The following is a 25,902-nucleotide window of genomic DNA, read 5'->3' on the forward strand; positions in this document are numbered from 1 at the left end:
GTGAGCTCTTGACTCAGGTTTCTCCATCCTGGAGACCCTCAGGTTCATCTTGCCTGCTGTTGGATTTTCCCTGTGGAGCAGAGCCTGTATCCCTTGGCCTGGTGATGGTCTCTGAGGAGATCCCCCCCGTCCCCGTCCCTCTGCTGGGAGGAGAGAGGGCAATGTGCCTGCCAGGAGCAGGACACGGGGGTTTGGTGTCCCCCCTTGTCCCCTCCTTGTCCCTCTGCAATCAGATCCAGCCCCGTCTGTCTCCAGGGAAAGGAGTCCCCAGCTGGCAGCACCGGGGACAGGGACACGAGAGGGGTCACACAGGTGGGAGATTTGCATTTCTCTGTGCCAATCCTATTTTGCCTAAACTAAGTGGTCACAGCCACTCTGGGCACCGAGGGGCTCCTGTGAGCTTTGCATGTGGGAGAGATCTCATCCTGCTCTCGCTGCTCCCCCTCACCTGGGACGAAGGGGAGCAGGAGCTTTGGGATGGAGCAGGAGCTTTGGGGCGGAGCAGGAGCTTTGGGACGGAGCAGGAGCTTTGGGACGGAGCAGGAGCTTTGGGACAGAGCAGGAGCTTTGGGACAGAGCAGGAGCTTTGGGACGGAGCAGGAGCTTTGGGACGGAGCAGGAGCTTTGGGATGGAGCAGGAGCTTTGGGATGGAGCAGGAGCTTTGGGACGGAGCAGGAGCTTTGGGATGGAGCAGGAGCTTTGGGACGGAGCAGGAGCTTTGGGACAGAGCAGGAGCTTTGGGACGGCGCAGGAGCTTTGGGACGGAGCAGGAGCTTTGGGGCGGAGCAGGAGCTTTGGGACGGAGCAGGAGCTTTGGGACAGAGCAGGAGCTTTGGGACGGAGCAGGAGCTTTGGGGCGGAGCAGGAGCTTTGGGACGGAGCAGGAGCTTTGGGACGGAGCAGGAGCTTTGGGACGGAGCAGGAGCTTTGGGATGGAGCAGGAGCTTTGGGACGGAGCAGGAGCTTTGGGACGGAGCAGGAGCTTTGGGATGGAGCAGGACTTTTGGGATGGAGCAGGACTTATGGGATGGAGCAGGAGCTTTGGGATGGAGCAGGAGCTTTGGGACGGAGCAGGAGCTTTGGGATGGAGCAGGAGCTTTGGGATGGCGCAGGAGCTTTGGGACGGAGCAGGAGCTTTGGGATGGAGCAGGAGCTTTGGGATGGAGCAGGAGCTTTGGGACGGAGCAGGAGCTTTGGGATGGAGCAGGAGCTTTGGGACGGAGCAGGAGCTTTGGGATGGAGCAGGAGCTTTGGGACGGAGCAGGAGCTTTGGGACGGAGCAGGAGCTTTGGGATGGAGCAGGAGCTTTGGGACGGAGCAGGAGCTTTGGGATGGAGCAGGAGCTTTGGGACGGAGCAGGAGCTTTGGGACGGAGCAGGACCTTTGGGATGGAGCAGGAGTGTCCCACCACACCCTGAAACTCTTCCTTCCCTCTCAGCCATGCTGTGAAAACAAAGGAAGCAACATTTGGGATCCAAATTTGCCCAGAGCAGCTGCGGCTGCCCCTGGATCCCTGCAAGGTTGGGATAGTGGGAGGTGTCCCTGCCACGGCAGGGCTGGAATGGGATGAGCTCCAAGGTTCCTCCCAGCCCAAACCATTCTGGGGCTGTGTGTGCTGAGCTCAGGGCGTCATCCAGGGTCCAAGGACAGCGTCAGCACCAAGAAGGGTTTTTGGATCAAAGCTTTTTCTGGGCAAGCTCTGGCTGCAGGGGCCGAGGCGCCGTTGGTGTTTGGGTCTCTGAGCCGGCGTGAGGAGGGATGTGACATCTGTGAGGCGTGTTGGGACAAAGCAATACCCGCGAGGAGCAAGAGAGAAGTTGATACTTTGGGTTAAAGAACGGGAAAAGTGATCAAAGGGGTGAGATAAGAAATAACGGCAGGGGCTGACTTCTGGTGGGATTATTTAATAATAAGGTAATTAATGCTTTATCCCTCACTGCCTCCTTTCATGTGAGGATCACAAAGCGCTTCACAAACATTAATTAATCTTCCCTACCACCCCTGCAGGAGGTCAGGAGCCACCAAGCGTGAGGGAAATCTTGTCATTGATGGAGGTGGCTGCTCCCCCGGCACGACGGGGGCTCGGGTGGGCTGGCAGCACAGGGAGAGCTCCAGCTCCTCACCAATGCCTTCAGATGATTTCCAGTAACTTCCCCAGAGGGCAAAAACCTCTTGGAGTTGTCACAGGCAGCTGGGCTGGGCGAAGGCTGCTTGGGACACTGTCCCTCCCTGTCAGGTGTCCTGCCCTGGAGCATCCCAGCGGGATCACGCTGGCGCTGCCCAGGGTTTCAGGTGTCCGTGGTTGTCCTTGTCCCCAGGTCCTGGCAGTGGTGCCAGCATGGCTGAGCAGGACCCGGCCCCGGGCTGCCCACGTGGGAAGCAGCCAGGTCAGTGTGCCGTGGGTGTGGGCTGGGGATTTTCCCTGCTTCCAGACGCTTTATGGGGAGGTGGGATGTGGGACGGGGTTGTGGAATGGGGAGGGAGAAGATTTGGGCTGAGGAGGGGTTGGAGGCTGGGGCAGGTGTTGGGAACGGGGCCGGGACGTTCCGTGCTTGGCAGAGCCCGCACTGGGACGGCAAAAACGGAACTGGGAGAGGAACGACCGTGACTGCAACAGCAGAGACCCAGGGGGCTCCTCCTGCCCACCCAAACCTCCTCCTGAGCTCCACACCCGAGCTGTGACCCCAACCCTGAGCCCAAGGGGTGACCCCGAGGTGTGGGCAGCACTCCTGCAGCTCTGGAACGTTCTGGTCTTCTGCTCTCTGTGTGCCCTGTCCCCGAGGCCCAGCCCTGCCCCAGCTGTGCCCTTGGAAAACCTCCCCAGCAGTGACCACCCCTGGTCCTGGTGGCCTGGTGTCCTGGTGGCCTGATGTCCTGGTGTCCTGGTGTCCTGGTGGCCTGGTGTCCTGGTGTCCTGGTGTCCTGGTGTCCTGGTGTCCTGGTGTCCTGGTGGCCTGGTGTCCTGGTGTTCTGGTGTCCTGGTGTTCTGGTATCCTGGTGGCCTGTTGGCCTGGTGTCCTGGTGTCCTGGTGGCCTGGTGGCCTGGTGTCCTGGTGGCCTGGTGTCCTGGTGTCCTGGTGTCCTGGTGGCCTGGTGTCCTGGTGTTCTGGTGTCCTGGTGTCCTGGTGACCTGGTGGCCTGGCTCCCACGGGAACCCCTGGATGTCCACTTGCTTTTCCAGCTTTCACCTGGGAGGTGAGGGCCAACGACCGCAGCTTCCACAGGCAGTTCAGGAGGAAATCCGCCTTGTGCCTGAGCAAGAGGAAATACTCGGTGAGCCAGCACAGCCCGGGGCTTCCCTTCCCCGGCCCTCAGCCCTGAGCCGGGGGTGCCTGGGGGGACACGGCACAGGTGCTCCGGGGGGTCTCCAGAGGGGGGGAGTCACACACACAATCCCAGGGAGGAGAAGTGCTGCTCCCTCCCTGCCTGGTGCCCCCAGAGCCGTGGGAGAAGGAGCAGAGCTGCGTGAAGGAGACTTTTAATCTGGTGGTCTAATGAAGAGAAAGAGTTCTCAAGATGTGTTGAGTGAACAGAACCAGATTATTTTATTTTATATTTTATTTTATTTCATTTTTTAGCTAGATAACATCGAGGTCAGTGAGCTGGGCTTTAGATCACAGCGAGAATCACAGAATGTTCTGAGCTGGAAGGGACCACAAGAACCCAAGAGTCCAACTCCTGTTGAATGCCCCACATGGGGAACAAACCCGCAAGCAAATGATTTTGGTCCCAATTTTATGCAGCACTTGGATCTGATAAATCCTCGTTTTCCCTTATGGCTTTGATCACTTTTTAAGGCATTTCTGGTGCCGTGAGGAATGCTTGGAGCACCAGCACGTGTTGGCACTTGCAGAGCGGGTCCCTGATTTCCCAGGGCTGCCCTGGCAGCGCTGTGACCCCCGTGTCCCCGCAGGGCAATGCCATCAGGACGGCCAAGTACAACCTGCTCACCTTCCTGCCCCTCAACCTCTACGAGCAGTTCCACCGCGTGGCCAACGTCTACTTCGTCTTCGTCATCCTCCTCCAGGTGCGGTGGGCGCCAGGGGAGCACCCCGTGTGTGCCAGGGCTCTGCCCCAGGAGGCTCCTCCCGAGCTCAGAGCGGGGAATCCGGGCTGAAAGGTTTCCCAGGACGCGGCTTTTCCCTGGGGTTTGGTGTCTCCTGGGGACTCTGAGGGCTTTAACCTGTGTTAAGTGTGGTTGATTGAAATTAAAACCTCCAAACTGCAGGAGCACGGGGAGCTGCTGGAGCCAGGGCAGAGGAGGCACAGAGCTGCTGCAAGGGCTGGAGCCCCTCTGCTCTGGGGCCAGCCTGGGAGAGCTGGGGGTGCTCAGCTGGAGAGGAGAAGGCTCCAGGGAGAGCTGCGAGCCCCTGGCAGGGCCTGAAGGGGCTCCAGGAGAGCTGCAGAGGGACTGGGGACAAGGGCTGGAGGGACAGGACACAGGGAATGGCTCCCAGTGCCAGAGGGCAGGGCTGGATGGGAGATTGGGCAGGAATTGTTGGCTGTGAGGGTGTTGAGGCCCTGGCACAGGGTGCCCAGAGCAGCTGTGGCTGCCCCTGGATCCCTGGCAGTGCCCAAGGCCAGGCTGGACAGGGCTTGGAGCAGCCTGGGACAGTGGGAGGTGTCCCTGCCATGGCAGGGGTGGCACTGGGTGGGCTTTGAGGTCCCTCCCAACCCAAATCTTTCCTCCACTCTATAAAATGGGTTTGGTTCACATGTAGGCAAAGCTCACAATGACCACACCAGAACAGAAATTCATCCCTCCAAAGTCAGAGGCCCAGGAGCATTTCACGCCTCAAAAGGAGGTGGAAACCCAGCAAGGGGGTGACTGTAACAGAGATATGGATTTGATGGTTCTGACTTGGGTTCCTGCCCCCCTCGGGCGCTGGCTTGGGAGCGAGGGACTCACTCAGCCACCCCGAGCGCCCCAAGGTGGGACAGGAGCTGTGGCACTGGTGTAAAATTCTCCTTCTCCAGACTTTCCCTGAGATCTCCACGCTGCCCTGGTACACTCTGCTCTTCCCCCTGAGCTGCCTTCTCATCATCCGGGGGCTGCGAGACCTCGTCGATGACATTGTGAGTGAGGGGCCCCCGGGGGCCCTGGGGACGCTGGTGGGGAGGGGTCTCTGCTGTGAGCTGAGCTGAGCTGAGCTGAGGAGCTCAGGAGTTGCTGCTATCCATCAGATTGAGGTAGCTCCTGCTCCACCACATCCGGTTTGTTTTTATTCTCCCTCCTGTAAGATGTGATGCCCTGGCTGCTTCCCTCGGGGTCCAGACCTCCGTTTCTGTCATCTTTAATACCCTGACCTCGGGCTGTGGTGCCAGGTTGGTCCCCAGAAACACCTGAGGGGAACCCAGCCTCTTTATTCACCAGAACACATCTTCCCATGGCTCAGAACGCAGCTCTGGGGCTGAGGAGGGAGGTGGTGGCATCGAGGGGGTCGTTTTTGTGGGACAGGACAGGCTGGCACGGCCCATGCCCATGCTTTGGTCCCTCTGTCTCTCCTGCGTGCAGGGCCGTCACCGGAGCGACAGGAGCATCAACAGCAGGCCCTGTGAAATCCTGGCTGGGAGGAGGTGAGGGGCTCTGGGAAGCTGTGCCGGGGTTTTCCACACCCGCTGAGAGTCCTTGAGCAGCTGAGAAGGGGTTTGGTGGGACTGTCCCGGGCTCTGCAAGCTCCCATCACCTCCCAAAATGTGCTACAGGTCCTCCTGGAGCATTGATCATGTTCCAGTCACGGGCAGCAGGCTTTAAAAAGCCCCAAGTTGTTGTGATGTGCTGGGGGAGGCTTTCCTGGGCCACAGAATTCCTCCAGGTCATCATTTCCAGCCCAGGGAGCCGTGTTCCTGCTCAGCACCACTCCAGGGAAGCTTTTCCCACCTGGGGTCCGGGTGCTGAAAGTGCCCGTCGGGACATGGATGTGACACGCGGGTCCTGTGCCACCCTCGGTGCTCAGCCCTCTGGAGGTGGCACAAGGATCTGGAGAGCCAAATCCTCCAGAAACGGGCTGAAACACCCACAGCCCCCAGTCCCACTGCTCTGCAGGGAGAAAAAGTTGTTCCTTTGGTGCCTTGGGAAGGCTGAGCTGGAACAGAGACTGGACAGAGGTGAAGAATAAAGTAGAGATTTATTAAAAGGCTTTTAGGATCCACCTTGGGCAGGACAGGAGCCTGGACAAGGCTACGCCCAAAGGTGGACCCAAAAATGGTCACAAAATGGACAAACAGTCATGAAGTCTCACACTTTGATAGGTTTCCATCCATTTGCACTTTGGGGTTGAATTGTCCAATTCCAGCTCCAGGCTGTGAGCTCCCATCCTTGTTCTTCCCTCCAGCCACCGCTGTTTGTGCTTTTGGACTGGAAGTTGTCCTTGGTGTGCGGCAGGCGCAGGATTTGTTTTGTGTCCCTGCTCTGAGTGACCCCGAGTGTGAGCTCAGAGCTGCACCTGGGCAGCACAGGACATGAAATACGTGGAAGATAAAACCGAAGGCGTCACCCTGAATCCCCCCGCAGGTTCCGCTGGCAGAAGTGGCGCGACATCTGCGTCGGGGACATCGTGCGGCTGCGCAAGGACAGCGTCGTCCCGGTGAGGGGTGCCCGCGGCCGGCTGTGCCCCGGGGGGACATCGGTGACCAGGGGCTCATCCAGGTGCCCTCTCCCCGTTTTTTGTTCCTCAAGGCCGACCTGCTCCTGCTGTGCAGCTCCGAGCCCAGCAGCCTGTGCTATGTGGAGACCGCTGACATTGACGGGTGAGGACAGGGACAGGGACAGGGACCCCTCTGGCCATGGGGGGACAGGGACAGAGGCTGGAGACCCTGGTCTTGGGGACCCCGCCGGTGCTGGGAGGGGTCAAGGAAACCACGGGATGTTTCGGATCCTCCAAAACCCAAACCTGCAGACACCCCCGAAATGCGGGTTTGACCCACAAATGTTGAAAATGAGAGTCCAAAGGCTCTGGTGAGAGTTCCACAGAGCACCTGGCGACCTCTGGCCATCTCCCAGCTCCTTCCCAGCCCATTCTCCCCCTCCATGTGCAGGATGATTTACTGGCAGGGTCCCTGGGCCAGGGCTCTGCCTGCACGAGTGCTCCTTGTGTGGCAGCACAGGTCCCTCTCTGGCATTTCGCTCCCACCGCTTGTGTAATTACCTGATAATTAATGGCTGTCTCTGTCCCGTGGGCCCGACAGGAGGATGAACAGCTCTGTCACCCCAAAGGGTTGTTTTATTTTCCTTTCCCTGGCTCCTGCTCACAGGGAAACGAACCTGAAGTTCAGGCAGGCCCTTCTGGTCACCCACCAGGAGCTGGGGAGCGAGGAGAGCATGGCTGCCTTTGATGGTGAGTCTGCTGGGTGTGGGGGGATGTGGCCAATCCCACTGGGGCCGGGTGGATTCAGCCTTGGGGATTCTCTGACCCCCTGTCCCCATCAGTCCAACAAGAGCCTGGCAGCCAGAGGCCTCGTGGGAGGTTCTCCCCATCACTTCTGCGATGGGTCCAGCAGGGTTGTGCCCCTTCCACCTGCCCTGGATCTTGACTTTCCCACTGGAACCAAGCCCTTGGTTCCCAAACCCGAGCTCAGCCCCTGCTGCTCCACCACAGGGCGCAGAACTCCCCTCTCCAAGGCCTTGGGGACGAAGGGGGTTGTGTTTGCACCTTCTCCAGTTCACAGCCCAGCAAGGTTCCTGCACTGAACAACCTCCCAGCACCTCCATCAGCCTCCACCTCAGCGCCCCCAAACCCCACCCAGACACTCCCCGACACACCCCAGATCTCCCCGAGAGGCCCCTCTTTGTGGGGGACGCGTGGGGCTGAGCGGGGAGGGAGCTGACCCTCGCTGTGGCTGTGGCAGGGCGAGTGACGTGCGAGGAGCCCAACAGCCGCATGCACACCTTCACGGGCACCCTGCGCTGGCGGGGCCGCGCCCACGCCCTGGACGGAGAGCGCATCCTGCTGCGGGGCTGCCGCCTCCGCAACACCGACCTCTGCTACGGACTGGTGCTCTACGCAGGCCAGTGTCCCCGCCCGGGCCGGGGAGGGACAGAACGCCCCGGCATCGCGGGGGTTTTGAGCTGCCAGAGCAGCGTGCCGAGCTCACGGGCAGGTGCCATCCGCAGCTGGCGGTGTCCCGGCTGGTGGGAGGGGAGGTGGTACCAGAGCTCTCCTCATCCCGGGTGTTCTCCCAGCTGAGCCTCATCCCGGATCCAGCCCGGCCAGCGCAGCTCGGGGCTGGGCCATGGGGAGCTGTGGGGAGAGGGAGGGGTGAGAGCTGCTGCGAGCGTCGCGTTTCGGAGCGTGCGGCCACGGCTGGATGGACACTGAGAGAGGGAGGGTCTCCTCTGAGCTCTTCAGGGGACAGGAGGTGTCATTGTGGAGGGAAGCAGTCTCAGTGACCTGCAGCTGAACCTTCTGGGGATTTGCATTTTTACTTTGGAAATGTTTCTTGCCCAGGGTTTGATTCCAAGATCATGAGGAACTGTGGGAAGATCAAGCGGAAGAAAACCAAGCTGGACCACCTGATGGATCGGCTGGTGGTTGTGGTGGGTGTGCTGCCAACAGCCCTGCCCTGCTCCTGGGGTGGCTCACAGGGCTCCTCATGACAGGAGGAGCTTGGGCCCCGCTGCTTTTCTTCATCTTGCAATATTTGGCTCAAAATATCTTGGGTTTAACATGTTCAGAGAATCAGAGAATCCCAGACTGGTTTGGGTTGGGAGGGACCTCAAAGCCCATCCTGTGCCACCCCTGCCATGGCAGGGACACCTCCCACTGTCCCAGGCTGCTCCCAGCCCTGTCCAGCCTGGCCTTGGGCACTGCCAGGGATCCAGGGGCAGCCACAGCTGCTCTGGGCACCCTGTGCCAGGGCCTCAACACCCTCACAGCCAACAATTCCTGCCCAATCTCCCACCCAGCCCTGCCCTCTGGCACTGGGAGCCATTCCCTGTGTCCTGTCCCTCCAGCCCTTGTCCCCAGTCCCTCTGCAGCTCTCCTGGAGCCCCTTCAGGCCTTGCCAGGGGCTCGGAGCTCTCCCTGGAGCCTTCTAGAGAAGAGTCTGCTGGGCTCTGTGATCCTGGGACTTTCTCATCTTGGGACATTCTCATGCTGGCTTCCCACCCCAGATCTTCCTGGTGCTGTTGGTGACATCCCTGGGCCTCGCCGTCGCCTCTGGCTTCTGGGCCAGGACGTTCCAGGAGAAGCACGGATACCTGGCTGCCCTCTACAAGCACACGAGCCCTGCCCAGCAGGCCTTCCTCAACTTCTGGGGCTTCACCATCCTCCTCAGCGTCATCATTCCCATGTCCATGTACATAACGTAAGGACCTTGGCAGGGATCGGGGATCAGGGATCAGGGTTCAGAGTTCACGGATCGGGGATCAGGGATCAGGGTTCAGGGTTCAGGGCTCAGGGATTGGGGATCAGGGATCAGGGATCAGGGTTCAGGGCTCAGGGATTGGGGATCAGGGATCAGGGTTCAGGGTTCAGGGCTCAGGGATTGGGGATCAGGGATCAGGGATCAGGGTTCAGGGCTCAGGGATCAGGGCTTGGGGATCAGGGATCAGGGTGCAGGGCTCAGGGATCAGGGATTGGGGATCAGGGTTCAGGGTTCAGGGTTCAGGGTTCAGGGATCAGGGATCAGGGATCAGGGATCAGGGATCAGGGATCAGGGATCAGGGATCAGCACCCAGCCCCTGCCCTCACCCCTCACCTGGAACTTGGGTCACAGCCCCAGATGAGGCCGCACTGAGGGCCAAGGTGTGGCCCGGGTCATTCCCAGGTGCTCCCTTAGCCAGGAGAGGGGAAGGCTGGGTGGGGTGTGTGTCCTACAAACACCAAGGATGTGCTTTGAGACCTTCCCAGGGGAAAAGCAGAGCAGGGATCCCCAGCTGGTGTTGGGAATCGTGGGCAGGCCGAGGATGGCTCTGAGGAAGGTGCAGCTCCCTGGGAGCAGGATCTGAGATGTTCTTGGGATTCCTATGGACAGCAGCATGGTGGGGGAGGAGAAGGCCACAGCTGCTCCGTGTGGGCAACAATCGCCATTTATGTTGGAAAAAGCTGTTTCCAAACTTTGGGGCCTTTCACTGGGCCTCCAGATCTGTGAGTTTGGTCACCAAGGGGCAGAATTCCAGAGGGTGATGAGCTTTTTGGAGGCCTGGCCACGAGCAGTGAAAACCCTCTGGGCTGCCCCAAGCCCAGAGCAGGAGGCTCAAGCTGGGGACCTGTCCCTGCCTCTCCTTCCAGGCCCCAGTGCCCCCGGGCTGTGAGGAACACCATCTCCTCCTCCCTGTTCTCTCCTCCTGGACCCCCTAGGTTTGAATTCATCTACCTGGTGAACAGCTGTTTCATCAGCTGGGATCTGGAGATGTATTACGGTGCCAAGGACATTCCAGCCGAAGCCAGGAGCACCAGCCTCAGCGACCAGCTGGGCCAGGTCGAGTACATCTTCTCGGACAAGACGGGCACCCTGACACAGAACATCATGACCTTCAAGAAATGCTGCGTCAACGGGACCATCTACGGTAATCCGGGCTGGGATCAGACTGGAGGGGCTCAATGAGCCTGGAGCTGGATCTCTCCACCCCTCCTGAGGTGGATTGGTGTTGGTGGTGCTGTAGGAACTCTCCCTGTCCTCACCCCCTGTCGGGGGCTTACCCCAACATTGAGGTGGTTTCAGGGTCCTTTGCTCCCCTGCACAGCTCCGAGCAGAGCCGAAGGAAGAGACGGAGTTCTCAGGTTTAGATTTCTCAAGGTTGCATACTTCCTTTATTGTTTCTTATCTTACAATTTTCTCGGAGTCCGACAAGATGTTCGCAGCTGCATGGATTCCTCACGTCTCCCCCCGAGCTGGGCTGTCCTTATCTTTTATACTAATTACTACGTATTTCTTGTTTACTATTTCTTACCAATGTCTATCACTATTACTAAAAAGTCATCTTTACTTTGACCCAATCCTCACTAACTACTTTGTGCCACGTCAATGCAGCAATGGAGTGAGGGAAGGAGAAGGAGAAGGAGAAGGAGACAACGCCCCAGATTCTCCATCTTGTCCCCATTCACTTCAATGCTAGAAACCTAAAACTATTATTTTCTCATTCTGTGATAAGCTAAACTACTATTTCTCACATTCTTGTGGCATGTAAACCTTCTCTCAGTGTAGGAAGTTTTTCCCATGGACTGAAATCAAAGCCAGTGTCTCTCTGAGCTCTGGGCTGGGGTCCCAGACCCCTCTGCCCAGGTCCCTGACCCTCCAGGGCAGCCAAAGGAATGCCCTGGACTCCAACAACCCCCCAGGTTTCTGGGGCTTTGCAGGGCCTGAGGTCCCACGGGTGCGGTGTTCCCAGCACACGGAGCCAGGGCACGCTCCTGGCCTCCAGCGTGGGAGAGGTTCCATGGCCCAAACTCAGCTGAGATCAGCAAAGCTTTCCCCGATAAAAAAGGGAGCCTGGGGCAGCTGCAGCAAACACGGTGTGGGTGAGGTGGATCCTGCCTGGGATCGTGAGCTGGTGCTGGCCCAGGCCGAGGAGAAACGGGAGAGGGCCAGGAGAGCCCATGGACTTTGGTTCTAAGGTCTTGTAGAGAAAAAGGAGCTGTTGTTCTTTTCATCATTTTCTGGGGAATCTCCAGCTTGGTGGCCAAATCTGGGTACTTTGAGGCTTTCAGGTGATCTATGGAGGAGGCGAGGAAATTATCAATGTCCATGAGTTGTTTAATTAGAATGAACATATGTAATTGCACCTTCTTTTTATTTATTTACTTTATTTGTCTGTTTGGGTTTTTAACCTTTTTTTTTTTAAACATTTAAAAATTTATTATTTTTAATGATTCTTCTTGGTTTTCCCCATAAAACCTTGAAAATTGCTGAGTCCTTCCTCTTCTCATTGCTGTACTTCAGCTCTTGGCTCTCTTTAGTAGCCATCATGATGCTTAATTAGTGAAATTTAATGAGCAGGGCAGATCCAAGCTTTAACATCAGGCCCTGTTTTCCTGAGATAAGTATCATGTGCTTGAGACAAATGGGCAGTGATAAAAGCAAAAAAGGAGGGCAAAAAAACCCTAGCAAAGCTTTTAGGCAGGAATAATCCAAATTCTCCCTGCCTGGTGTAGCACATTCCACCTCTGTGGAGCAGCATTGCCCTAATCCCAGCAGTCTTTGGCCAAATGCAGAATCTCCCAGGAGATGCAGCTGAAAGTAGACCTGAATTTTTAACATTAAAATCATGGTGAAAATCTGAACAAAAAGCCAAGAAGGTGAGGCCTGGATATCCCGGTGGAGTCCGACACAGCGGAACTGGTGGTGCCTTTTTGCTGGGTTTTCAGCCAGCCGGAGCAGGAGTCGCTCCAGAGAAGCTGCTCCAAGCCCCCTGCCAGCCCTCCATTAACTGGATTATTTTTATTTTGGCAGGTCCGGGCACAGGCCGTGAGGACAAACAGCCACCGGTGAGTGAGTCCCCCCAGCCACGTGCCACGGGGCCGTCCCTGGTGACAGCGGTGACACCAGGCACAGCCTGGTGCTGAGGAGCTCCGCTGGCTGCCAGCGGGCTCCAGGCTCTCAGAGGGACCTGGCGAGTTTTCCCCTCCCCAGTCCCTTCAGGACAGGGGAACCCGGGGTTATAAAATGATGCAGTTCCGATTTTTAGGGTTTTTTTTTTTCCGTTCCCAGCTGTTTTACACTCAGTGCAGGGCTGGGCTCTGCTGGCCTGGGTCTGTGCCAGCAGAGTGCCGCTGTGTCACATCCCTGGCGCTCCTGGGGGCACGGAGCCCGTGCTCAGCTCCTGCGTCCTGCCTGTGCCTCCTGCAGGGCTCGGGGCTCACCTGGGGGCACCCCGGCCAGCAGAAGTCGGATGTTTGCGATGTGACGCTGCTGGAAGCCGCGCAGAGGGACGACAACCCGGTGCTGAGGGAGTTCCTGAGGCTGCTGGCGCTGTGTCACACGGTCATGGTGGAGGACAGGGGCGGTGGGTTGAGCTGCCCTCGGGGCCGTGCTGGGGGTGGGTGAGGCCAGCAAAGCTCAGCTGTGGGGAGCAGCGGGTGTGAGAGCCCGGGGACAGCTCATGCTGCTGTCCCTGTGTCATGGATTTGTGTCTGGGGGTGTTTTAAAGCTCGTGGGGGGGAATTCAAGCATAGGGGGGGATAATCCTGTCTGGGGCAACAGAGTAAAAATGATGATAGATTCCCAGAATGATTGGGGTTGGGAGGGACCCCAAAACTCATCCAGTTCCATCCCTGTCATGGCAGGGTTTAGGTGTCCAACTATCCCAGGGTGATCGAAGCCCTGTCCAGCCTGGCCTTGGGCACTGCCAGGGATCCAGGGGCAGCCACAGCTGCTCTGGGCACCCTGTGCCAGGGCCTCAACACCCTCACAGCCAACAATTCCTGCCCAATCTCCCATCCAGCCCTGCCCTCTGGCAGTGGGAGCCATTCCCTGTGCCCTGTCCCTCCAGCCCTTGTCCCCAGCCCCTCTCCAGATTAGACAAGCAGGGCTGAGCTCTCCCCAGCCTGGCAGCTCAGGTTTCAGGGTGTCACAGCTGCTGCTGGGCAAGAACGGGGCACCGGAGCTGTCCCGGTGGGGTTTGGCCGGGAGTCTCGGTGCGATCCCTCCTCCTGTCCTGCAGACCAGCTGGTTTACCAGGCGGCCTCCCCGGATGAGGAAGCGCTGGTGATGGCAGCCAGGAGCTTGGGCTACGTCTTCCTGTCCCGGACACAGGACACCATCACCATCAGGGAGCTGGGCAGGACCAGGACGTACGAGGTGCTGGCCATGCTGGACTTCAACAGCGACCGCAAGAGGATGTCTGTCCTGGGTGAGTGGGGTGGGCTGTCCCTGGGGACCCCTCCTGTGCTCAGCCCCACAAGGGATGGCACTGGGACGGCTGCAGGTGGCCACAGCTGGGCTCCTAAGGGTCACCCTGGTCATCCCAGTGGATTTGCTCACCTTGGTCAAGGCAGCCGAGAAGGGTTTGGGCAGCCAAGAGAGAAAGGAGTAAATCCAGGGCTCAGAGGAGCCGTGTGAGGAGCTGACAGTCCCCGAGGCCTGATTCTGCCCCGTGGTGGTGCAGATCTGGGGATATTCCTGTGCTTCCCGTGGCCACAGGGGGAAAAGCACCGGCGAGCCCTGTGGTGCCTTCTGGGGGCCAGCACGGGCCAGCGTGGCCACCGTGCAGTGATGGGAGCATCTTGGAGGGGACCTGAGGTGTCCTTCCCCCCCGTGGCAGTGCGAGACCCCCAGGGCACCATCCGGCTCTACACCAAGGGCGCTGACACCGTCATCCTGCAGCGGCTGCGGCGGCGAGGGCCCAATGAGACGCTGACCGAGAGGGCGCTGGATGTGAGTCCCACAGCAGCCCGGGGGGACAGCTCTGCTCCCCTCCCGCTGGCTTTGCGCCGGCTGTCCCGCAGTCGGTGCCCCGCTGCTCCTCCTCCCGCTGCCTTCGGGATTTCGGTTCTGCCTCCTGCTCTAGGAGCCTCACCTGCATGTGGGACAGGGGGTGAGAGGGCAGGGGATCCACTTTGGTGTTCTGCACGGACCAGCTGCACCCGAGGGCGCTCGTGGGGATGCTGTAGGGTGGCGGAAGGGAGTCAGAGCCCGGAGAGATGCCCAGGTCCTGGAGCATCTCTGGCTCTGCCCGCGGCTGGCCAGGGTTGACCCTGGGCAGGGAGGAGAGGCCTGACGTCTCCTCCCCGCAGCGCTTTGCAGAGGAGACGCTGAGGACGCTGTGCGTGGCCAGCAGGGAGGTGAGCGAGGCCGAGTTCCGCGCCTGGAGCCGCAGGCACGGCGAGGCCGCGGTGCTGCTGCGGGAGCGTGCCCAGGAGCTGGACAGGCTCTACGAGGAGATGGAGCAGAACCTGCAGGTGGGACGGGGCTGGCTCAGGAGGAGCTGTCTGTGCCCCAGAGGGCAGGCAGGGGGGGTTTGGCTCTCCAGAAGGAGGAGGTGAAGTGTCCAACCCAACACCCATTCCCTGGCTGGGAGGACAGGGGGGTTTTCCTGAAGGGTGACTTTGTGATGTGCCAGTGGACACCTGGCTGCTGGAGAGCCACCACTTTTGTCATCACGTGGTGGTTCGTGCTTTTCTTGGAGTTTCTGTATGTCAAGTTATTTATGGGTATAAGATTTTAAGGAGTTAAGAGTATTTTTTGGTCATTATAAAGGTGTTTGTTATATAAATGTATTAGATTTGAAGGTGAAGAGTTTTAAGTATGTGGTTTTACTAAAAGCTATAAGGCTTAAATTTTTAGTGGGGCATGAAGGTAGATGGGTAAAGAGTTTTAGCAATGAGGGTAGAGCTAAATTATCCAGGGGTTAATTTACATGTCAAGCTGTAGCTGTTGAGTGGTGTCTACGCCCAGCAAGGGCTGCTGGATGGATCCAGGGGTGATTCCCACCTCCCTGTCCTGCCCTGGCCCGGGCCATGACACCCAGTCCCCCCCTCCAGCTGCTCGGGGCCACGGCCATCGAGGACAAGCTGCAGGAGGGAGTCCCCGAGACCATCCAGCTGCTGAAACTGGGCAACATCAAAGTGTGGGTGCTGACAGGAGACAAACAAGGTCAGTGCAGGCACCCCCGGACCCCCAACACATTTCAGCTTCTCCCCTAAGCGGGGGCAGAGAGGAGAAGGGCCACTGGCAGTGCGCAGGAACTGGTCCCGCTGCTCCCTTTGCTCCCCAATAGCAGCACATCCACCCGCCAGGGGAAACTGAGGCAGGGGAAGGAGCTGCTGCCCACCAAGGGCTCTTGGAGCCGAGGGCTGGGGGCTGCCCTGGGCTGGGGGACCATTGACAGCGGGGTGTTGCAGAGACCGCGATGAACATCGGCTACGCCTGCAGGCTGCTGACGGACGACATGGAGATCCTGGAGGAGAAGGAGGTCAGGTGAGGAATCCTCACCTCCTGGCTCAGGACACTGCTGTCCCTGCTGAGGACACTCTGAGGACGGGCAGAGCTCAGCTCAGCCAGAGGTGCTTCTCCTTCCCTGTGCCAGCCTGGATGTCCATGGTCTTCATCTGATGCTGTTTCAGGCCTCCCCACCTGTTCCTTCTCCCACCCCACGCTCTTCCTCGGCAGGCTTTGACCAGAAAGGGTTTCAGCTTCTCTCCAGCCTCCAAACCATGCTGATTTCTGATATCAGTGGACCTCTTCTTTGTTCCTCCTGTCCCATCTCCCTAGCTTTGAGACGACCAAGGCTCTCTGTAGGTCTCACCAGCATTCCCAGCGTCCCCAGCTCATGTCCAACCCCTCTTCCTCCCACAGCGACATCCTCCAGGCTTACTGGGACAGCAACAACAACCTCAGTGGCGGTGGGGACGCCCCGTGCAGCCGCCACCTCTCCCAGCAGCGCCCAGAGGCTCCGTGCCACAAGAGAGCCATCGTCATCAGCGGGGACTTCCTGGTGAGGTGGCCCCTGGCCGCTGTTCTCTGCTCCCTGCCTGATGGTTGTTCCTGCCCTGGGGGTATCAGAGTCCTGGGTGGCACCAGCACCTGTAGGACGTGGTGCTCCTCCTGCCCAAAAGGTGGGAAAAGCCCATTTGGCGCTGGGGAATGAAGGGTGGAGAGGAGAGCAGCTTCACACAGAGCACTTGGTGCTGGGGGGCTTCGACCAAGCTGCCCAGTGTTGTGGGGTGACACCAGCTGCGTGGGGATCACAGGCTCTCGTGGTCGTACTGGGACAGCCTGGGCTCATGGGCACAGCCCCTGCTCTGTGATCGGCTTGGAGAAAACCAGGGTCACTCTTTTGGGGCGTCTAAGAGCACTGCTGAGGAGCTGAGGGCTCTGAGGGCTGTGGGTGAGGTCCCAGCCACCTGTGCTCTCCACCAAGGACAAAATCCTCCACACGGGAGAGGTGCTGAAGGAGAAGAAGGGGTGGCCGTGGCCGTGGCTGTGCCGTGATGGGCCCGAGGCCTCGCAGGACCAGGGAGGTCTGGTGGAGAAGGCCTTTGTGGAGCTGGCCACCAGCTGCCAGGCCGTGATCTGCTGCAGGGTGACCCCCAAGCAGAAAGCCCTGATGGTGCAGCTGGTGAAGAAGCACAAGAGGGCCATCACCTTGGCCATCGGGGACGGCGCCAACGATGTCAACATGATCAAAAGTGAGGCTCGGGCACAGGGAGGTTGGGGTTCCACTGGTGTCCCACTGGTGATGGTGGTGCCCCGTCTGTCATCTCCACCACCTCACCCTCCCCTTTGGGGTGAGGAACTCGAGGGGAAGCCCCAAACCTGTCTCCCACCTTGCTACGCTGGGAGGGGAGAGAGGCACAGGACAGGGAGCAGCCTGAGACAAGTACAGGGTGGCCCACGTGCTTTTGGCACCTGGGGTGAACCTTGATGAACCTTCAAACCCCCAGGTGGGCAGGTGGCAGAGCCCTCCCCGCCCCTCCCAGCAGCCCTGACACGGGGCTGTGCTCTGGGACACCCAGCACGTGGGATAGAGGGGGCTCGTTCCCTTTGTCCGTCGCTCCTGGATTCACATTCCTGGGGACAACCCATGGGGAAATCCAACCCCCAGCTCCCCCCAAAACCTCCCCACGTGCGTTTGCCACCCGCAGCCGCGGACATCGGGGTGGGCATCAGTGGGCTGGAGGGGCTGCAGGCCGTGCAGTGCAGTGACTACGCCCTGGCCCAGTTCTCCTTCCTGCAGCGCCTGCTGCTCGTCCACGGCCGCTGGAATTACCTGCGCGTCTGCAAGTTCCTCCGGTACTTCTTCTACAAGACCTTCGCTGGCCTCCTGGCCCAGGTGTGGTTCGCTTTCCACAGCGGATTCACAGCCCAGGTGAGGGGTGCAGGGGTCACATCCATCCCCTGGAGGTCTCTGCACCAGAGTTCCCGCTCCCCCTGCTCAGGGATCCCTGCAGGGATCGTGCCTGGCACTGCCTGGAGGACACGTGTCCACATCACCACCTTGGTCCCCTTTTCTCCCTCGCCATGTCCAATTTCTTGCGGTTGCCTGACTGAGACACAACTGAGTATCTCATTTTTACCTGGCTGGATTGGGAAAGCACCCTGGGGAATCTCGGGATCTCCCAGTGAGCTGCAGTTCAGGCTTGGACAGGTGCAGGATCCCATGTGCATTAAGCTGCCTCCCTCCAGAATGGGAGCTTTGATGCCAAGGGCCATCATCAAGTGCGACTTGACTCTCAGCACATGGAACCCCAGCCCCACTCTGTCTGCAGCACAACCCTACAGACAATGTGGGGCAAGTCCAAGAGGATTTCCATGTTTGGATCTGAGTGTCCTGGGGCCTGGACATCCTTTGTGAGTCTTTCCAGAGCACCTCCAAGCTCACAGCTCTCCCTGTTCCCTTCTAGCCTCTGTACGAGGGCTGGTTCATTGCACTCTACAATATTTTCTACACTGCCTACCCGGTGCTGTCCGTGGGCCTTTTGGAGCAGGTATGGCTTCCATATTCCCCAGGCTCACCCAGCCCTGTGCCACCCTCGGCAGTTGGGAACCATCTCCACAGCCCTTTGTGCCAGCACACGGCGTTGGCAGCTCGGTGGGAATTTGGAGCTCACCCTCAGTCCTGGGGCACCTGTCCGCAGTCACCCCAGAGCCACTGGGCCGAGGGACCCACTGCAGCTCTCCCAGAGGGAGAGGGGGTGTGGGGTGGGGCGGCCCCGTCCTGCTCCCCGGATCCCTGCATCCCCTCTGGGATGCTCTCCCTCCTCCGATCCCTGCATTCCCTCTGGGATGCTCTCCCTCCTCCAATCCCTGCATTCCCTCTGGGATGCTCTCCCTCCCCGATCCCTGCATTCCCTCTGGGATTCTCTCCCTCCCCAATCCCTGCATTCCCTCTGGGATGCTCTCCCTCCCCCGATCCCTGCATTCCCTCTGGGATGCTCTCCCTCCCCAATCCCTGCATTCCCTCTGGGATTCTCTCCCTCCCCAATCCCTGCATTCCCTCTGGGATGCTCTCCCTCTCCCAATCCCTGCAGTCCCTCTGGGATGCTCTCCCTCCCCCGATCCCTGCATTCCCTCTGGGATTCTCTCCCTCCCCCGATCCCTGCATTCCCTCTGGGATGCTCTCCCTCCCCCGATCCCTGCATTCCCTCTGGGATGCTCTCCCGGCAGGACGTGAGTGCCAAGAAGAGCCTGGAATTCCCTGAGCTCTACATGGTGGGGCAGCAGGACGAGCTCTTCAATTACCGTGTTTTTGGTGTCACGCTCCTGCACGGGGTGGGCACCTCCCTCATCAGCTTCTACATCGCGCTCTGGGCCTTTGAGGACCACGTTGGCACCAAGGCCGTGGGTGACTACGAGTCCTTCTCTGTCACAGTGGCCCTGTCAGTGTTGCTGTCGGTCCTCGTGGAGGTGAGCGCTGATCTGCTCTTCCCCATCCTGCCCCACAGCAGATCCTATGGGTCCCTGGGCTCTGGCTCTATCCCCAGTGATTTACAGCTCTGGGATGATGTCCCTGGGATGGAGGAGGAATTTGGACAAAGCAGCTGAATGGAACACGGTCACCACGGCCCCCATGAGATCACGTGCTCTGCCCTTGTCCCCACAGATTGTCCTGGACACCCAGCACTGGACGGTGTTGTCCTTCCTGATGATCACAGCCAGCCTGCTCCTCTTCTGCCTCTTCTCCTTCCTGACCCAAAGTGCAGATGCCTTCAGGATAGCCCCTGCCATCTTCCGCTTCCCAGGTGAGGTGCCCTGGGGGTCCCTGTGTCCCTTCCCTTCCCTGCCTTGGTGCTAGGAGCTGTTTCCCACCCTGCAGATCATCTCCTCGTTGCCACTTGAGCTGCTGCCTTGACTCTTAACTCCAGTTTAGGTGCCATCTCCTCTTTAGAGCCCCCGGTACCTTCCTGGCTGGGGGCCTGTCCCCTCTGCCCGCTCCACCCTCCCTCCCCGAACATCACATCTGTGTTGACAGACGCCAGCTGGAACGCCCTGACCGACCCCTATGTGCTGCTCGTGGTCCTGCTGTCCCTGGTGGTCAGCACCCTGCCCTCGCTCACCGTCCGTGCCTTCCGTGCCATCCTGGGCAGAGCCAGCAGGCAGCAGGTGAGGGGGCTGGCGGGGGCACGTCCTGCTTCCCACCAGCGCTGGTGTCTGGGACTGGTGATGGATGGCAGGGGGAGGTTCCCCAGGGAAGCCTGGACTGCTGTCACCTCTCCTTGGTGGTCCCACTCAGGGTGGTCCTTCATGACACTGCCACCAACTCTGACTCCAGGGGCCTCTCCCAAAATTGTTCCGTGGCCCCACAGGGGGACCTGGGCCAAGAGACCTGATCCAGCTCTTGGAGAGGGTCTGCTCTGTCCTCCAGGACCTCCCAGGAGCATCTGGGGTCTGGTGCAGGTCCTGGTGCCACCCCAGCCTCGGTGGAGCTCGCTCCCCCCGGGGTTGTGGGTTATACCTTCAAAAGGGTCCCAGGTGGAAGCAGCGGTTGAGATTGTGCTCCAGAGCCTTGGGAGCTTTGCAGCCCCCTGGGAGAGACCCCATATCCCTCATCCCATCATGGAAAAGGAGATCATGGTGGAGCTGGGATCCAAACCCTGTCCTGGTGGAGCTGGGATCCAAACCCCATCCCGGTAGAACTGGGATCCAAACCCAGTCCTGGTGGAGCTGGGATCCAAACCCAGTCCTGGTGGAGCTGGGATCCAAACCCAGTCCTGGTGGAGCTGGGATTCAAACCCAGTCCTGGTGGAGCTGGGATCCAAACCCAGTCATGGTGGAGCTGGGATCCAAACCCAGTCCTGATGGAGCTGGGATCCAAACCCTGTCCTGGTGGAGCTGGGATCCAGACTGTGTCCTGGTGGAGCTGGGATCCAAACCCAGTCCTGGTGGAGCTGGGATCCAAACCCAGTCCTGGTGGAGCTGGGATCCAAACCCTGTCCTGGTGGAGCTGGGATCCAAACCCTGTCCTGGTGGAGCTGGGATCCAAACCCTGTCCTGGTGGAGGGTGTCCCTGTGCTCACGGTGTGTCCCACCTTGGGCTGGGGCCTTGCCTGGGAGATGTCCACAGCCCATGTGGGAGCAGGGGTTGACGCTGTGCTCCAGAGCTCCATGAGCTTTGCAGATCCCCAGGAGAATCCCCACACTCCTCATCCCCATGGCGAATCAGGTCATTGTACAGCTGGGACCCAAACCCTGTCCTGCTGGAGGTGCCCCTCCGCCCCCTTCATGTCCCGCCTTGGTCTGAGGGCTCTCCTGGGAGGTGTCCCCAGCCCTGATCTCCGCGTGTCCTTGCAGAAGATCCACCTGAAGGCCAAGCGGGATCCGGAGCCCCCGGTGGAGCTGCGGTCCCACGTTCCCCGCGGCTCCTTCTGCCGCCGCTCCAGCTACGCCTTCTCCCACCAGGAGGGCTACGCCGGCCTCATCACCCGCGGGGACAGCCTGCGTGCCAGGGCCAGCCCAAAGCAGTGCTGCTGACCCGGGCTCATTAACCCAGCTCTGTATTAATTAAATGTGCCGATGGAGAGCAGCGGTGGGGCTGGGTGGGGGTGCAGCCCCTCACCCCTGCTCATCCTCACCCACCGGGGACTGAGCTGCAGTGGCTGCACAGAGAACCTCGTTTTGTGTTCTCCACCGAGGGCTGGTGTCAATCCTGTGGCTTTTCTGTCACAGAACAGGTCACAGAATCCTGGAGTGGTTTGGGTGGGACCTTAAAGCTCATCCCATCCTCAGCCATGGGCAGGGTCACCTCCACCAGCCCAGGTGGCTCAGACTCGAGCAGTGTAGCTTCAAGATATCCCCTAATTTCTGGAGAGGCAGCCAGGCATGATTGATTGATTGATTGATTGATTGATCATCTGCAGGTTTTTCTTCTCCTGCAGCCCTCCTTGTCACTCCCCACCGCTCCCAGCTCCTGCCTTTGCTGTCCCTGCACAAGGGGCAGTGTCCTCCATGTGCCTTGCCACATCTCCACACCACTCCCCCAGGTCTGCTGTCCCCACCTTTGGGGACAGCTTATGGCCACAGGCTCTGCCAAAGTCCCAAAAAGCCCTTCTGGTGGGGATGAGGGTAAGTTCTGCCTGGTGGCACAGGGGACACGTCCCACAGAGCCAGGGCCACCAGCAGTGGCTGCTGGAGAAGTGGTGTGTGAACAGCTGACTGGGTCACCCTTTTTATGGGTTTTGGTTTTTAATTAAAAGGACTTTTTAGCGTCTCTCTCCTATCCTGGAAATCTCCGCAGTGCCACAGAAGGTGAGAGAGGCACTGGAAGTTCCCGTGGGTCCCTTGGTCTGTGCCAGCAGCGCTCGTGCCGTGGCAAAAGGCACAGAGGGAGAAGAAATTTGGGTAAAAAGGTGCACAGTTGGGTCATCCACGGGGGCTTGGCCCTGCCTGCAGCACATGTGATTCGATGGGTTTGTTTTACAAGTGCTTTGGCCTCATCTGCTCTGGGTTTGTGAGAATTAAAGTGTTTCCCTTGGACTCTGGCCAGAAAGGGCCTGGATGGTGCCAAGAAATAAAAGTCTTTCCTCTGGGAAAGCTCTCACTGCTGCAACTGCCAGGTGGAAAACAGGGGGGAGAAAACTTTCCCCAGTGTCCTGGACACGATCCCTGAATGTCCCAGGTGAGAGGAGTGAGGTGGTGAAAGGGGCATGGGGAGGGAAGTGACCCCCTCAGCACCACAGGACACCACACACGCCCGGGTGAATGACTAGAAAATAATTTATTGAAGAAACAGAAAGCTGCAGAAATACAACACAGTCATGACAAGTAGAGGATGAACAAATAGAGATTAATTTTTTTTCTCTCTTTTAAAACCTGTTGACAGGCTGGAGTTAAGTTTCCTGATAACTTCCCCTGCGTGAGTCATTGCAAAGAACAAGGAACAAACTCCAGAGCACACAGCACAGTTTGGATAAAGTGCCTGACACATAAGACTCTTTTTTATTTTATTTTTTTTCTTTTTTTTTTTTTAATGTTTGTAAATAGCTTAAACAAATATAGTTGCAAGACACAGAGGAGTAACAATTGCATTTCGCTGTAGAATAAAACTTATCCCATGAGAGTAACAATGAAGCAGCAGCAAAAAAAAAAAAAACCAAAAAACCCAAACTTAAATTAATTTAATTAGAAGGAAAAAGTCATTTAAAAACTCAGAGATGTGGCCCTCGGACTGCATGGGACGAGGACGAGTGTCACCTATTGCTACACAGAAAAATGAGCAATGTTTTCTGGAGGAGGCTGGGCTGGCAGAGCCGAGCTGTGGGTTCTCCCTGGCCAGGCTGGATTCTGTCTGACTCCTTCGTTTCCCTTAGAAATCAAAGGGGAAGAATAAAAACAAACCAAAAAGAAACAAAACCCGAATTTTGCTCTTTGCATGTTTAATTTCCTCTCCTTAAAAACGCCAGACAAAGAAGTGAGAGGAAGCGTGTTCCTTGTGGCAGCTCCTGCAGGTCCGGCCCCGCGGCTGGGTGTCCTCTGAGACAAGGGAAAGAGCCAGCTCCGTGCTGGGGACATGTGGTGACAGGGACAGGCCCACGGGGCAGTGACAGCCCAACACAGGTCGGGGAGAGAGGCAGAGAGGAGCTGATCGTCCTCCCCACCCAGACTCGGGATGTGCAGGAAAAAGGGTGAATGGTGGATTTTTGGCAAAGCCATTTCTGTCGCTCTGTGCCGACGTCCTACCGGCACAGCTGATGTTGGAGCAGGGAAATCTTGGCTCTCGTTGTGCCAGAGTGGCGTAAGAATGTTTAAATCCGACCCCAAGGGCCTCCAGCTTTCCCGGTGGGATGGGGACGGCACTGCCCCGCTGCCGGCGGTGGGGTTTCAAAGTGTAAAAGCCATCGTTGGAAAACTTCCACTCCAGGAAGAACTGGAGGGACCAGGGGCATCACAGCTCATGAAATGACCCAAATCCCTGAAAACTTGCACAATTCAAGCAGGAGACAGTGGCCAGGATGAACCAGTTGGTTTTAGTGGGAGATCCCAGGCCTCTTCCTCTTCCTCACTGCCCTCCATCACCCTCGGAGCTGTTCCCAGGGCCCCGTTTTCACTCCTGCTCCCCACAGCACAAAAATGCCCTTTGGGTGCAACCCTGGTCAAGAGAATTGTCTTTAGGACAGAGCTCGGATTGTCATTACCTGCAGGAAAAAAAAAAAAAAGAATCTTTGGTATCATGGCAAGTTGCTCCTGAGGGCATTTTGGTTGGTGTGGGCAGCAGGCGCGGCCAGATCCGGCCTGGGCCGGGCTCAGCTGAGCCAGAGCTCCGCTGGGACAAAGGGCAGGGCAGAGGGCTCAGATCTTGGCTTCTCCAGGGTCTCCCAAGCCATCACTCCACAGGACGGAATCCAGCTGGACTCTGTAAGGCCCAAGGACTTGTGACCGGGGTTGTGTCCGAACCTGGTCGTCCTTGGTGCGGTTGTAATTGTGGTCTTGGCCTCCAAGCTTCTCCTGGTGGAAAAGGCCTTGGAGGAGGAAGTGGGGCGTGGTGGGGATGCTGAGCTCCCCAAAGGACAGAAGGGTTGGTCAGCAGAGGAGTGGTGCTGCTGGAACCAACATCATCTCCTAAACGCTGGGACCTTGGCCAGTGGATCTTCCACCACCACCTGGTGCTGAGCATCGCGGTGCCGGCAAAGGCTGCAGGGTCGTGGCACCAGACAAAAGCTGCAGACTGAAAAACACCTTCCTTGGCTTTTGGGGGCCACTTTGGTGGGGCCTGAAGGAGCTGAGAGCTCTTTCTTCGTGGTCAGCTGAGCTTTGGGTCCACCTTGAGTGGTAAAGAGGTTGGAAAGGGCTGAGGAAGCAGCAGTTTCAGGGAAATGCTCTGGGAACGGCACCACTGCCTCCTCCGGGTCCCCACCACCCTGCTGGCCTCCAGAGATGTGGCTTCTCAATGCTCCTCTCCTCCTGCCTTTAAGCAGGGAGAGGAGGAGGAGCAGGGGAGGAAGGAGCAGGGGAGGAAGGAGCCACTCAGGGGGTGGGCTCTGGGCATTTGCAGAAGGCTCCAAAGCCCTTCCAAAGTGCCCTGAGAGCATCTGGCGGGTTGGGATCCTCCAGGGGCTCTTCCACTGCCTGGACTCTTCTTTAGCCAGGGCAGGTGTCTGCACAGTGAGAGCCAGGCTGGTGGCACAGGAAAGTCTGACAGGGGCAGAGTGCGGGGTGTGCCTCTGACCCAAACCACGTTCTTGAGGACAAAGAGCCCAGGAATGGGTCACTCCAGACCAGCGCTGGGTCCAGCTGGGCCTTGATGCAGCACCATCTTCAGCACCATCTTCAGCACCATCTTCAGCACCTCTTTCTGCACCGGGCAGGGGCAGAGGCAGGCCTGTGAGGTCATCCCAAGGATGGGGATTTGGGGGCATCCCCTGGAGGGGTCTCAGCCTTTGGGGGGTTTTGGGGTGCCCAGGGCTGTTTCCCTTGTCTCAGAGCACACGAGGAGCCGGTGGCTTTGCCAGCTCAGGTCGTGGTGGTGGCTGATTGTCTCTCCTCCTCTTGGCTGCACTTGGGATTTGACCCACAGAGCTGGATAAAGCAAAAAAACCCAAACAAACAAACCCCAAAGCCACAACCCGCCCCCCCAAACAAACAGAAAACACAAAGCAGAGCCAGGAGCCAGACCTCGGCGGGGAGGCAGGAGGGGTGGGCACGGCGGGGTCCCGTGTCCCAGATTCCCTTACCCTGTTTGCTGGGCACGGGGCCAGGCTGTGCCCCCCACCCTGCCCGGGGGTCCCCCGAGCAGCCCCCGCCTCCCTCGTGGCTGCCGAGCCGTTCTCAGGGTGAGGAAAGCAACAAAAGTGGTGAAGGAAGAAACCGAGGGGGGAAATGATGACTTTCCCCGCGTTGTGAGTCGAAACAGAACCATGATCCATGCAAGAGAAATCTTCATCAACCAAAAACTCGTGGACAAAAAAAGCACAGTTTGTCCCCTCCCGCTCCCACCCGACCATCCCTCCCCCAATAATTATTACATTACTTCAAGAAAGAGTATATTTTTTTCATGCATAAATCAAATTCTCATCTTGTCTTTTTTT

General features: G+C 58.5%; 1 protein-coding gene across 1 annotated transcript; it reads left to right on the forward strand.

Annotated features, from left to right (window-relative positions):
* Window positions 1-2,322: 2,322 nt before the first annotated feature.
* ATP8B3 (ATPase phospholipid transporting 8B3) lies at window positions 2,323-22,812 on the forward strand. Its single transcript, XM_040086962.1, has 27 exons — window positions 2,323-2,388; window positions 3,183-3,274; window positions 3,915-4,028; window positions 4,979-5,077; window positions 5,517-5,578; window positions 6,516-6,588; window positions 6,681-6,751; window positions 7,256-7,338; window positions 7,850-8,026; window positions 8,449-8,537; window positions 9,114-9,307; window positions 10,303-10,511; window positions 12,395-12,429; window positions 12,791-12,947; window positions 13,605-13,793; window positions 14,205-14,317; window positions 14,677-14,841; window positions 15,424-15,535; window positions 15,784-15,859; window positions 16,238-16,376; window positions 16,803-17,070; window positions 17,527-17,750; window positions 18,286-18,369; window positions 19,049-19,288; window positions 19,485-19,623; window positions 19,854-19,984; window positions 21,173-22,812. The coding sequence occupies exons 1-27, from the start codon at window positions 2,340-2,342 to the stop codon at window positions 21,350-21,352; spliced, it is 3,564 nt and encodes a 1,187-aa protein (XP_039942896.1). The 5' UTR covers window positions 2,323-2,339; the 3' UTR covers window positions 21,353-22,812.
* Window positions 22,813-25,902: the final 3,090 nt, after the last annotated feature.

The sequence above is a fragment of the Hirundo rustica genome, chromosome 26 (assembly GCF_015227805.2).
Source record: "Hirundo rustica isolate bHirRus1 chromosome 26, bHirRus1.pri.v3, whole genome shotgun sequence".
In the NCBI taxonomy this organism is placed as follows: Eukaryota; Metazoa; Chordata; class Aves; order Passeriformes; family Hirundinidae; genus Hirundo; species Hirundo rustica.